The sequence below is a fragment of the Cannabis sativa genome, chromosome 6 (assembly GCF_029168945.1).
Source record: "Cannabis sativa cultivar Pink pepper isolate KNU-18-1 chromosome 6, ASM2916894v1, whole genome shotgun sequence".
Lineage (NCBI taxonomy): Eukaryota > Viridiplantae > Streptophyta > Magnoliopsida > Rosales > Cannabaceae > Cannabis > Cannabis sativa.
Window position 1 is genome coordinate 46811359 of NC_083606.1, and position 14646 is coordinate 46826004.

At 28.2% G+C, this 14646-nt stretch overlaps 1 protein-coding gene across 1 annotated transcript; it reads left to right on the plus strand.

The window, feature by feature from the left end:
- The first annotated feature begins 729 nt into the window (after window positions 1–729).
- Window positions 730–2969, plus strand: LOC115724759 (peroxidase 45). The gene is made up of 4 exons (XM_030654102.2): window positions 730–1055; window positions 1163–1360; window positions 2036–2201; window positions 2356–2969. Exons 1-4 carry the CDS (start codon window positions 819–821, stop codon window positions 2766–2768), a joined length of 1014 nt encoding a protein of 337 aa, XP_030509962.1. The 5' UTR covers window positions 730–818; the 3' UTR covers window positions 2769–2969.
- The last annotated feature ends 11677 nt before the right edge of the window (window positions 2970–14646 follow it).

Consider the following 14646-nt stretch of genomic DNA (forward strand, 5'->3'; position numbering starts at 1 on the left):
ACATCAAAATAACATACAGATAACAAAAAATCAACAACAAATTAACAAGAGTATAATATAAAAAGACCTTATATTTTGTAAATAAAATCAAAAAAATTATAAAAATATTTAAAATTCTGTAAAATCGTATTTTTATAAATTTTTTTGTTGTTTTTGTGTATTTGTGAAATAATTCCATTATTGTAGCTATGCATGCACAAATGAGCAGGGCTTTTACTTTGTCAAATAATTAAGAGAGGCACCGTTGAGATTGATTCAAACATAATAATTGATGATTGTGCAGTAGTACATGAAAAATAATATACATAAGTAGTATATAATTGCATTTCCCCGTGATATATGGGCCTAAATAATCGTCATAATTATTATAAATTAAAATAAATCCTATCATTCATTACCAATTATTATTTTTTTATTCCATTGGCTCAATGATTATTAAATGAAATGAGCCTCTTTCTAAACATTTTCATAAGTCCTTTCAAAAAAAATATTTTCATAAGTATATGATAATGTAAATAATAAAAAGTTTATTTGTACTCTTATTTTTTATTCAAAGAACATGGAGAAGGAACAACAACCTATTTTGTATTAATATTAAATATGGTAATTGGCTGCCAGAGTGTTATTACTTATCAGCAAAAGAATAATATTTTTGTCCCAACTCATTTGTTTTGATTTTGTCAACTCTTAACATTTGTGGCTATATAAATAGAAGCCTTCAAAACAACCAATATTCGTATAAAGTATATTTGCTCAAGTAAAACTAGATATCTATCCCACAGACACTCTTAACATAATACTTTTATATATTTATTTAAATGATCAAAATGACAAGTCCTAGAAGCTTCATTCTTGCTCTTCCGGCCATTGTTCTTGTTCTGGCGTTGTTTATGACAACAGTTACAGCTCAATCAAAGCTTAGCACGAACTTCTACAAAAACTCATGTCCAAATGTGGAATCTTTAGTCCGATCGGCCGTCAACAACAAATTCCGACAGACATTTGTCACTGCTCCAGCCACCCTTCGACTCTTTTTCCACGACTGCTTTGTTCGGGTTCGTAATATCAATGAGCTTAAACTAACTATACAGCTCTTAAATGCATGTATTAATTAATTGGTTAATTAACATATGTGAAGATGTGTATTTATGTTATAATCTAGGGGTGTGATGCTTCGGTTATGCTTTCATCACCAAATGGAAACGCAGAGAAGGATCACCCAGACAATCTTTCTCTAGCTGGAGATGGATTTGACACTGTCATTAAAGCCAAGGCAGCTGTTGACAGAGACTCTCGTTGCAGGAACAAAGTCTCATGCGCTGATATCCTAGCTCTTGCCACCAGAGATGTCGTCGTCTTGGTAATTTTTTATTTTTAATAAATAAATTAGAGTTGTTAAAGTGGTGTCTGCATTTTAATATTGCATGGATTTCTAATGTTTTTTATATTTGGTAAATAACATTAAAATTTGTTTACCACTTATAACACGACACATGTAATATAATTAGGCCTTTTGAAGAAACCAAGACATTAAATATATATAAATATATTTATAATCTGACGTATTACTATCACTCTACAAAATATATATTTGACGCAAAGCCTAGTATGGTTTTAGTTAATTAAGCACACCCTAATTAATCATTGTATGATTGTATTGTATCAAATATATAAAATTATAGTAATATGTAGATGCATTAATTAAAAAATAAGTAACATATATATACTTGTGGAATCATTTTTATTTCTATATATCAAATAAATAAATATATATCCATTTGACCTATTTTCTCTGATGCATTGTGATCGATTATATATGTAGAACCTTAACAATGTATTTGATCTAAATATATAATGATTTATGTCATGTTATAGTGGTCAAATGAATTAATTTATTTATATTCATTCGATCATGTGTTTGGTATGAACATATAGATAACAAAATAGTAGCGAGTCACGTATAAACTTCGAACAGATAATTATAAATAACTGTGTGCGTATGTATATTATTAATCATCAAAATATGTAATTGCAGACTGGAGGGCAATCTTATTCAGTAGAATTGGGAAGACGAGATGGGAGGATTTCAACCAAGGCGAGCGTTCAAAGGCAGCTTCCTCACCCAAACTTTAACTTGAACCAACTCAATTCCATGTTTGCCTCTCATGGTCTTACCCAAAAAGATATGATTGCATTATCAGGTAACGCAAAAGTCTACTCTAGTTGGTAATTCAATTTTATACGTCACATGAAAATTATACCCATGTTTCTTACTAAATTATTATCTTATTTTAAATAATATATATTTGTGATAATTTATTTTATTACTGTTTTTTTTTATATATATATATATAGGTGCCCACTCGATTGGTTTCTCTCATTGTAGTAAAATGTCAAACCGAATTTACAACTTCAGCCCGAGAACTGGGAGGACTATTGACCCAACACTCAACAGAAATTACGCTTTACAACTGAGACAAATGTGCCCTAGAAATGTGGACCCTAGAATCGCCATTAACATGGACCCCACAACCCCAAGGACGTTCGATAATGCTTACTACAAAAACCTTCAGCAAGGAAAAGGGCTCTTCACTTCTGATCAAATTTTGTTTACAGACAACAGATCAAAGTCTGTTGTAAACAGCTTCGCTTCCAGCCCTGCAGCATTCAACAAGGCCTTCGCTGATGCCATGACCAAGCTCGGCAGAGTTGGTGTTCTTACTGGTACACAAGGAGAAATTCGAAAGGATTGCACGCGTCCCAACTAATTATTTGTTTATTTAAAGCGGGCTATAATCATTTTTTGTTATAATAAAGGTGTGATGATGTTCTCTTAATATACACTACACTTTTATAATTTTGTGTGTATGAATTACTAGAGCATCAATCAGTGTATATCTACTACGTACGTTGTAACTAGCTGCATGCATTTTGCATGCATGAATAAAGATCTTGTGCTCCTTTGCTCATGGATGAAAAAATGAAGTATACATGACATGAAATAGATTGATAATCAATCTAACACATCGAAAAATTATGGGATTTAGGAGCTATACGTACTATACTTTAGTATCAGTGAAGTAAGTTATATATGATTGCTTAAGTAATTAATTAATAATATTATCTAATGGAATCTTTCAACCCAATAATAATATGACACATACTAATATAATGTAGAAAGAACTGATCATGTCGGTTTGTGGAAAAACCAAGATAATCGATCAAACCCACCAAGAAATAATTAAACTGAAAATTATAGAAAATCAACAAAGGGATTTTGGAATATTATTAACAACTGCATTGAGCAATTTTAGACTCATGCACATGGGTCCGTTTAATGCTATCTAATCTTAGTGATGGGCAATAAATTATTATACAAAAATGCTTCTCAGGATAACCCATTGGATAGACTGCGTAATTAGCACCCCATCAAGGAAAAAGTAACAGTTTTTTCTTATTATATATTAACTAGAGAACTAAATCGGTTGAATATTTGTTAATTTTTTTAAAATTATTGTTTTTTTTACCAAATTATTAATATGATATAAAATATTATATAGTGTTGTGAAAATTATTAGAATTATGTATTTTTTTTATTTTTAATTTCCATAAGTCTGCCAAAAAATTCAACATTATTCTCTCTTTTTTTTATATAATTATAAGATTATTTTAATTAAATATTCAATTTGACAATACATGTGCTATCCTTTTATTTTCTAATCCCTTTTGTATTTTGTTATAATATTTTTTTCAACATAAAAATTCAATTATTTGTATAATTATATATTTGTTTTATTTTTAATTTTAACTAAATCAAAATATATATATATATATATGAGCTAGGTTTCAATAGTTACATTATAAATATGTAACTATTATGGTTACATTATTTTTTGTTATATTATTTATTATATAATATAATGTTTAAGATTAAAATTGTGATATGTTATATATATTATTACATATAATATAATTGGGAATTATATGCATGTAATAATCTATTACACAATATTATGTGATTGGGAGTTACATATAGTTGTAACATATAAGAGGTGGAGTTAATATTTTGTAACTTCCACATGATCACTAATTGAGTGTGTAAAGAGTGGTTACACAACTTAATTTTTGAAATTCAAAAACTATAATTCAAATATAGTTGTTGGGGATTGAATTTTATCATTTATAATGTGTATAAGTGATATAAAATCAAGTGAGAATGGTTTGGAATATGTTGGAGTGTTATTTGCAAAAGCTGAAAAATTTAGTAACTAGTAACTAGTTACTATTTTTTTCAGCATTAATAGTAGAACGTTTTTTGCTATTGGGATGGCTTTGAACAACTCCCATAACCTCCAAATCACCCATTTAATCCCATTTACACCCCATTAAGAAATGGTAACAGCCATTGGGTGTGTGATGTTTGAATTTCAAAGTTTGTGATCCTAAACACTATAAATAGAGGTCTTGGTTCATCCTTTGAGACACACTCTTCTCTTCTATCTTTCAAACACAAAGCTAGAGAGTTCTAAGGCTTGATAATTCCTGGAAGTATTTCCACAAAGCCCTAAGTATTTCATAGAGGGGGAAATAATCTTCTTGGACAAAGGTGTAGAAACTTTGTTCAAGCTTTTGGTGATCCCCATCTCCACTTTAGGTGTTTGTTCTTCTTTCTTATTTTGTTCTATTCTCAAGTTTTATATTGTTTTCCTTGTCCTCCTCTAAACTCTCCTATATATCTTATATTTATATATTGATTATATAGTATTATATATATTTTATATACATACTATATATACACTCTTTATATCTCTACTATATATCATCTATTATATATATATATTCTATATCATATATATATATACTCTATTATATATATCCTATATCATATATATATACTCTATTATATATATATTCTATATCATATATATATACACTATTATTTATATATGCTTTTATATAGTTTATATTTACTTGTATCTTTGAGTTTTGAGTTGTAACTCTTTTCTTTTATTTGTATTTTGTGCTTTGGGATTGTAACTCTTTATTTAATATATTGTCCTTGTAATATTTTGTTTAGAGTTGTAATTGTCTTAGTCTTTTATTCATCTTATTTTTATTCTTCCATTGTAATCTCTCTATTTTTTCTAACAATCAAGAAGATTATTTTTTGTTTTCAATGGAATGAGAAACTATCAAGATGATGAACCAAGACTTGGTGAGATTGGACCGCTTTGATGGCACCAATTTCACAAGGTGGCAAGACAAGGTGAGGTTCCTCCTAACCACACTCAAGATTGCCTATATTCTTGAGTCTACCTTGGAGTCATTACCCGCACCTACCGACAAGGATACCGATGAGGTCAAGGCACAAAGGAAGAAGAGAGAAGATGACAATATTCTATGTAGAGGACACATCCTCAACTCACTCTCGGATAGGCTTTATGACCTATACACCGACACTAAGGATGCCAAAGAAATTTGGGATCACCTTGAAAAGAAATTCAAGGCCGAGGAGGAAGGTACCAAGAAATTTTTAATTTCTCAATATTTTGATTTAAAATTTCTTGATGGTAAACCTCTTTTACCTCAAATTCATGAGTTGCAAGTTATTGTTAATAAATTAAAAGTGCTCAAAATTGAACTTCCCGAGGCATTCCAAGTTGGTGCAATAGTGGCAAAATTGCCACCATCTTGGAAGAATTATAGGAAGAGAATCCTTCATAAAAATGAGGATTACTCTTTGGAAGAAATCCAAAAACATATTTGAATCGAGGAGGAATCGATATGTAGGGATAAGCTTGTGGAGGGGTCTAATGAAGAGACTTCCAAAGCAAATGCAACTTCCAAAGTTCCTAATAAGAACAAGGGAAAGACCAAAAAGGGTAATAACTTGGGTCCAAAGTCTAAACCAAACCAATTCAAAGGTGGAAAAGGTCCATGTTTTGTGTGTGGCAAACTTGGACACTATGCTAAAGATTGTAAGCATAGAAAAGACTTTAAGGGACCCAAAGTAAATGCTATCGAGGAGGATATCATTGCTACTCTTAGTGAGGTGAATTCCGTGCAAGGGAAAGTGAAGGGATGGTGGTATGATACATGTGCCACCGTTCATGTCACATATGACAAATCATTGTTCAAGACCTTTGAAGAGTCAAAGGGTAACCATGAGATCCAAATGGGCAATGAGGTCAAATCAAAGGTACTAGGCAAAGGTACCATTGATGTGTTTTTCACCTCTGGTAAGAAAGTCACATTGGTGAATGTGCTTTATGTGCCCGACATGAATAGAAACTTGATTAGTGGTGACTTACTTGGAAAGCCCGGCATTAAGGCCGTTTATGAATCCGGTAAGCTCATACTTACCAAGTCTAATGTATTTTTGGGCAAGGGTTACTCTTGTGAGGGAATGGTGAAATTGTGCACTAATGATGTAACTTTTAATGTTAGCAATAATAAAGCTTCTAGTTCCACTTATATGATTGAGCATGATTCTTTATTTTTGTGGCATCTTAGATTAGCTCATATTGGTTTTTCTACTATGAAAAGAGTTAAAAAATGTGGCATGATTGATTGTGATATAAGGAATTATGGTAAATGTGAAACTTGTGTAAAAGCAAAGATGATTAAAAAACCTTTTCCAAATGTTGTGAGAAATTCAAAATTGTTAGATTTAATTCATAGTGATTTATGTGAATTAAATGGTATTCTAACTAGAGGTGGTAAAAGGTATTTTATTACTTTTATTGATGATTATAGTAGATATACTTATGTATATTTGTTAAAGCAAAAAGATGAGGCTTTTGGTGCTTTTAAGATTTTCAAAGCGGAGGTTGAAAATCAACTTAACATGAAAATAAAAGTGTTGAGAAGTGATAGAGGAGGTGAATACTTCTCTAATGAATTTACTCATTTTTGTGAGGAAAATGGTATAATTCATGAGAGTTCGGCACCACATACACCACAACAAAATGGTGTAGCTGAAAGGAAGAATAGAACATTTCTTGAAATGGTCAATTCTATGATAGTGTACTCCAAGTTGAACAACAACTTATGGGGGGAGGCACTTTTAACCGCATGTCATATTCTTAATAGAATACCTATGAAGAAAAATGACATGTCTCCATATGAGTTATGGAGAGGAAGAAAACCAAATATTGGTTACTTCAAGGTGTGGGGGTGTCTTGCTTATTGTAAGAAGACCGAACCAAATAGAACCAAGTTGGGTTCAAGGGCCATAAAATGTGCATTTGTTGGTTATGCCAACAATAGTAAGGCATATAGGCTATTGGATGTGGAATCCAATGTTGTAATTGAATCTAGAGAAGTAGAATTTTTTGAGAATAAGTTGTATGAGGACAACTCTCAAAATTCTACACCTCTAGGTGAGAATATTTTATATAAAAATAATTCTCAAGCTTCTACTTCTAAAAGAGGATCTCAAGAGGAGAACTCTACTAAAGTTGTAGTCATCACTGTATTTAAAGTTGATGTTATCACCTTATCTCACATGTAATCATCATTAATATTCTTTCTAATAAGTTTGCTTTGTATATAAAATGAATTAAACAATGATCGGTAAGTATTTACTTTTATTATGTGAGGGAAGAGAGGGTGATAAGCATAATAAGTTTAGAATTTTGATATTTTTGGCATATTAGTTAATAATTTCTTTTGATATTTTATATTAGTTAATATTAACTATATCTCTCTCTGAAAAAAAAAAAATTATATGTAAATTAATATTTTCAATACATATATATTTATTAGCTATTATATACAAATATATAGTTAATTTTTTTTTTAATTTTTAATTGAATAGTGATCTCTAATTAAATAAAGCAGAATAAAAAAATAGAAAAATGAGAGAACTAAGGAGAGAATTTAAAGTAGAACAAAAAAATTAGAAAAATGAGAGAATTAAGGAGAGAATAGACAATTAGAAATTTTACTTTTTTAATAATTAATTAATTATCATAAATTTAAACATAATTATTAATTATAAAATAAATAGTTAATTTTTTTCTTAAATTATTTATTAGGGGTTTTTTTTTATTTTTACACTTCAAAATAATTTTTTTTATATTTTTACGAAACTTCACACAGAAATCCCTATAGCAACTAACGGAGCAACCTATATCGCAACTAAAATCCACATAGCAACCCACACGGAAACCACCGCAGCAACCCCAAACGCAAATTTAACAAAAATATTAAAAAAATATATATATGAGGTAATTCCCCTATTTATTATTAAGGTATTATATATATTTTAAAAATGTAAAACTTAGAAAATATATACCTATGTAAATCTAAAAAAAAAAATTGTTGTGTCTTATGTTGATAAATAATTTCTTTTAGTTAGATATATTTGTTTTTATTATTATTATTAGTTTAATTGGAGTTTTTTTTAAAAAAAAAAAAACAGGTAATAAAAAAGTAAAAAATTAGAGAATTAAGAAAAGAATAGATAGAGGTATTGAAGCATGGTCTATAATTAGGTGAGGATGAACAAAAATTAATATATATAATTACAACAAATCATAATTATATACATTTAAAATAAATCATAATTATAATTATATAATTTAAACATAATATCAAACTAGGGGTTATTAATCATAAACTAAAGTTATCATTTTCAAAAAAAAAAAAAAAAAAAAAACATATCTATATATATATATACATCTATCGATATATATAAAGGACAAGTATGAGGCGGTGACGTGGCGGTTTAAAATCTCTCCAAAACTATTTTTCTTTTTTCTCCTTCATTCTCTAAATTTTTTAATATTTTATTAAAGCATAAATTTACAAATAAATATTTTATTATTATTTTAGTAAATTTTCTATAAAAATATCTATCTTAAATTAATTATTTTTTAAAAAATACAAAATAATAAATATAAATTAAATTAATAATATTAAATTAAATAATTATTTAATTATTTATATATTTGTATTCATAACTATATATGTGTTAAGTTTTTTTTTTTATTTTGCAGAATATAGTAAAAGTGTTTGTTTTTATAGAAAAAAATTATTATGAATTGAACAAAAAAAAAACAGGCGTGAGATTCTGTAGAAGAAGAAACACGTGTGAGATTATGAATCAAATTTTTTCATAATATATTATTTTTATATTCCAATCATATAAAGTTGATGTCATCATTGTAGTTCCTATTGATATCCTCAAATTTCTAAGTTAATACTCAATTTATCGTTCTGTTAGTTGATCAATCAAGTGTCACATGTAAATATAGTATTGGCCAAACGAATAATTCTTTTAGAAAAAATAATTTTACAAAATAAAAATTAATTAAAATAAATTGATATTATTTAAAAAAAATATTATATGCATATTAAATGAAATAAAAATTAATTTTTTCATCTTTTTCCAGCCATATTATCTTTACAGAGTAACAATAAACTTTTTTTTGTAAGGAGATTAACAATAAATTTTAATACTCGATTCAAATGCTATTTTTCAATTCTATTTTCATACATTCAAAATTCTCATTCCATAAATTTTCTACTAATATTTTTCAATCAATGAAATGAAAAGGCAAACTTTAATTCCCATATGAAAAATCAAACTTTCAATCCCAATTAGAAACAACATCAAATTTTAAGTTCTCAAAATCTACAATAATAAATAAATAAATAAATAAATAAAAACAGATCTCATAAACACAAACTCAAACATTAGAACCCCAATAAAACACTAAAACTCAAACATTAAAAACACTCACAATAAAATTCGAACCTAGAACTTAACACACACATCAAAATAAAAATGAAACCATAAATGAATATTTATGTTACTATTTTTCGAATTTCGGTATTTCTTAGCAACAAATTTAATATTTTAAGTATTTATATCGCAAATTTTTTAATAGTAAAGTAAAAATTTCAATATAATTTTATTAAGTAATTATTATTAATTAAAATACATAATTTATTTTTTATATATAATTTAAAATATTTAATATATCCGCCGCGAAGCGCGAGATATTTACTATAATAAATATTAAAACAAATCATAATTATATATACATTTAAAATAAATCATAAATATAATTATATAATTTAAATATAATATCAACCTAGCTAGGGGTTATTAATCATTAACTAAAGTTATCTTTTTTTTAGAAAAAAAAAAACATATCTATATATATATTTATACATATATATATAAAGAGCGATAGAAATATAATGAAGAATAGAGAGTATCACATGAGAATGATGAAGAAAAAGTTACAATAGCCTTATTTTCATCACTTTTCATGAATTTATCATTAAAAAATCACTTTTTTACATCAAATAATTTATACTAATGAGTAAACCATGAATAATGTGAGGACATCAATGGCGGTGAAGTTGTCGACATAAAGAAAAAAGGTGTCATGCAAACATAAAAAATTAATAGTTACTTAAACTTAAAGCAAATAAAAGAAAAAAGAGAAAAAAAATAATAAATAGGATTAGAGATAGATGGAGAATCTTCATGAAAAAATAAAAGAAAAAAATAAAAATAAAAAAGAAGAAGAAGAAATATTTTGAGAGAGAGAGATGTATATAAAATAACCTTTATTAAAAAAAATTAAAAAAAAATGAGATATATAGAATAATACACAAATATATATAATGTATATTTATAAATTTAAAGTTATATGTGTTAAAAATTTGAGAAGATATAAAGTTAGATATTTAAGTTTTTAATTTGTTTATTAAAATAATAGTAAAATATAATTTATAGATTTATTCTATATTAAAATATTAAAAATGTATTCATCAAAAAAAATATTAAAAATGAGAGAATTAAGGAGAGTAGAGAAAAATAGCTTTGGAATGATTTTAGAATGAATTTATCATTAAAAAAATCCTTTTTTTATATCAAATAATTCATACTAATGAGTAATTCATGACTAATGTGAAGACATCGATGACAGTAAAGTTGTCGATATAAAGAAGAAAAGTCTGTATGTCTCCAAATTATGGAGAAATATTGAAAATCGAGGTCTTGATGCTATTTATTGATGTTATTGTCGAGGTGTCATGCATACATCAAAATTAATAGTTACTTAAACTTAAAGCAAATAAAAGATAAAAGAGAAAAAAAAAATAGGATTAGAGATAGATGGAGAATCTTCATTAAAAAAACAAAATAAAAAAATAAAAATGAAAAAGAAGAAGAAGAAATAGTGTGAGAGATGTACATAAAACAACTTTTATTAAAAAATTAAAAAAAAAAAAAAAGAAGAAAAAACGTGTGATATATAAAATAATATATAAATATATATAATATATTTATAGGTTTAGAGTTATATGTGTTTTAAAAATTAGAGAAGATTTAAAGTTAGATATTTAATTTTTTAATTGTTTTATTAAGATAATAGTAAAATATAATTTATAGATTTATGCTATAATAAAATATTAAAAATGAGAGAATTAAGGAGAGTAGAGAAAAATTATTTTGGAGTGATTTGAGAGTGTCACGTCACCGCCTCATACTTCTCCTTTATATATATATTTATATATATATATACTAGGAAACAAACTGCGCTTCGCGTGCGGTTGTAATTTATTTAGTGGTAATTAAATCTTAAAATTATATTGAATTTTCAAATTTTTATATATATGAAGTATTTTTGATAATAATATGAGTAATTATTAACTAATTTTTTCTTCGCATTTAATAAAAATAATTTTAATATTATAAAGTGTAATTTTTCTAATTGTTTTAAACTTAATAATATATTTTATTATATTATTTATTATACATATATATTATTAGTTTTCAAAATATTCACATAAATTAAATTAAAATTAAATATATATAATAATTGATATATAAATTTATAGAAAATATTTTTAAAATTATTGTCATCATCATAATCAATGTATCTCATAGTCCTTACTTTCCTTCTTAATAGACTTGCTCTCTCACGTCAAAAAAAAAAATATAAAATAAAATAACCACTTTATTTTCTTTAACACGTTCTCTAATAGCTAAGTACTTAATGTCGATGTGATTGCTTCGACTTCCACTTTTGTTGTTCTCAGCCATGAAAACAGCAGCTGAATTGTCACAGAACATCTTTAGGGGCCTTGCAATGGAATCAACCACTCTAAGGCCTGAAATGAAACTCTTTAGCCATACACCATGTGATGTAGCCTCAAAACAAGAAACGAACTCATCCTCCATAGTAGAAGTAGCACTCAAAGTTTGTTTGTTACTCCTCCAGGACACAGCTCCACCAGCACACATAAACACGTAACCAGATGTAGATTTACGTGAATCAATACAACCAGCGAAATCTGAGTCTGAGTAGCCAACTACTTCTAGATTGTCAGTTCGTTTGAACATTAGTTTGTAATCCTTAGTAACCTGAAGATATCTCATTACCTTCTTTGCAGCTTTCTACTAGTCTATCCTCGGGTTACTCTGAAATCTTCCTAACACTCCGACAGAATAAGCAATGTCCGGTCTTATGCACACCTGAGCCTACATTAGGCTTCCGACAGCAGAAGCATAAGGAATGTTCTTCATTTCTTCTCTTTCAATATCATTCTTTGAACACTGGCTCAAATTTAATTTATCACCCTTCACAATTGGAGCAACGCTCGGTGAACAATCTTTCATATGAAATCTTTCTTAAACTCTGTTGATGTAGGCTTCTTGAGATAAACCTAAGATACCTCGGTATCTATCTCTATGAATCTTAATGCCTATGACATAGGATGCTTCACCCATGTCTTTCATCTCAAATTTCTTTGAAAGAAATTGTTTCACTTCACGTTGCAACCCTTTATCATTGGATGCAAGAAGAATATCGTCCACTTATAAACCAAGAAAACAGATCTTACTCCCACTTTCCTTCAGGTATATCAATTGATTCATGACATTCTCTCCAAATCCAAAGGAAGAAATGACATCATGAAATTTTAAGTACCATTAGCGGGATGCTTGTTTTAATCCATAAATGGACTTCTTAAGCTTGCATACCAAATCCTGACCTTCACTAGAGGAGAATCCATCTGGTTGTTTCATGTATACCTCCTCCTCTAGATCATCATTCAGAAAAGCAATTCTTACATCCATCTGCTCCAGCTCTAAATCAAAATGAGCAACTAATGCCAAGATGACTCTGAGGGAATCTTTCTTTGATATAGGAGAAAAAGTCTCCGTATAGTCAATTCCTTCTTCTTGAGTGAATCCTTTAGCAACAAATCTCGCTTTGTATCTCTCAGTATTGCCTAATGAGTCTTTCTTAGTTTTATAAACCCATTTACAACCAATGGCTCTCGCCCCATTAGGCAACTTTATAAGTTTCCAGACTTTGTTGCACTTTGTAAAGTTCTTTTTTGGCAAGTTAGTTGACAAAATATTTTTCTTTTATGGTAAGATTCTTTTGCATACATACCCAATTTCTTACCTTATGTTTTCAGTATTTAGTTGCTCTTTTCTTTGATAGGAAAGTTTCACTTTTTAGCTGCATTTTCCTTTGTTTGGAAACTTCTTGTAAGAGAAGCAATTCTTTTATGGAAAGTTGTTTTTTTAAGGAAACTTTGATTATTGCCTTTTCCTTATTGATTTCAATTGTATCTTTATACAATTAGAATATCTAATCTATTTTTGGTAGGAATCAAGTATTAATAGAGGATCGGACCCGATTATAGTAAGTTTCCCATTTCTGGTCTGATCTGCTGCGTCAGCATCCGAATCTGATGTTGCAGATCGTGTTTTTCTTTGGAAAGTTTTGTATAGCTGTAGATTCCATCTTGTGACTGTCTCTAAGGTTTCTATGTTCTATAAATAGAGCCTAGAGAGCAGCCATTCGAATCAGCTCTTCTATTATTCATTTTTTGCACTTATCTTATTTGAGTGAAGAGAGTTTTCTTTATTTTGTGAGAGCCTAGTTGTTCATCTAGGTTCTAGTTGTTTATTTCTGTTCTTACTCTATCCTAGAGGTTGTGAAGAACTATTTGATTGTGTTTGGTTTTATGCCGTAAATAAAACTCCATTTCAATGTAATCCATTTTATACAACATCAATAAAGAAACAGAAGTATTTTTCATTCATTTGTGTATGTTTTGGTTCATGTTATCAATTGCTTGTCTATTTGATTTATAAATTCATCTGAAACCCTTTTCACATACTTGATCCTGTTTATTGTGTTGTCAACATTTTGAAAAGTAAGCATGACTATGTGAATAAAGTTTCCTAGATTTATCAGACACAGGGTTTTAGTGATATGATAATCTACAACAGAGTTTACTTGCATTTGGAGAAATGCTATGTTCTTTCCAGAGCATTGGTTAAAGTAAAGCTCAGGTTGGGTGCATGGAGTATGCATCGGAAGGGACCGATATTGACTTTGACTTAGATTTATTAAACTTACCGTAATATCTATTCAAGTCAATATCGCCTAGTTGATCCTAGATCAAATGATCTTAATCCTGTTATGATTAGGCTCAATCTCAAGAGGCTATTCGTGATCTTTGATTTGTTAGTTAAGCCTACTTTTGGGTCAGGGTGATACGTACATTTTGGGAACACGGTAGTGCAATTGAGTGGGAGCGCTGACATAAACATGGAATCTATAGCTTCTATCTGGCAAATAGTAAGTAAAGGATGATCTCCTT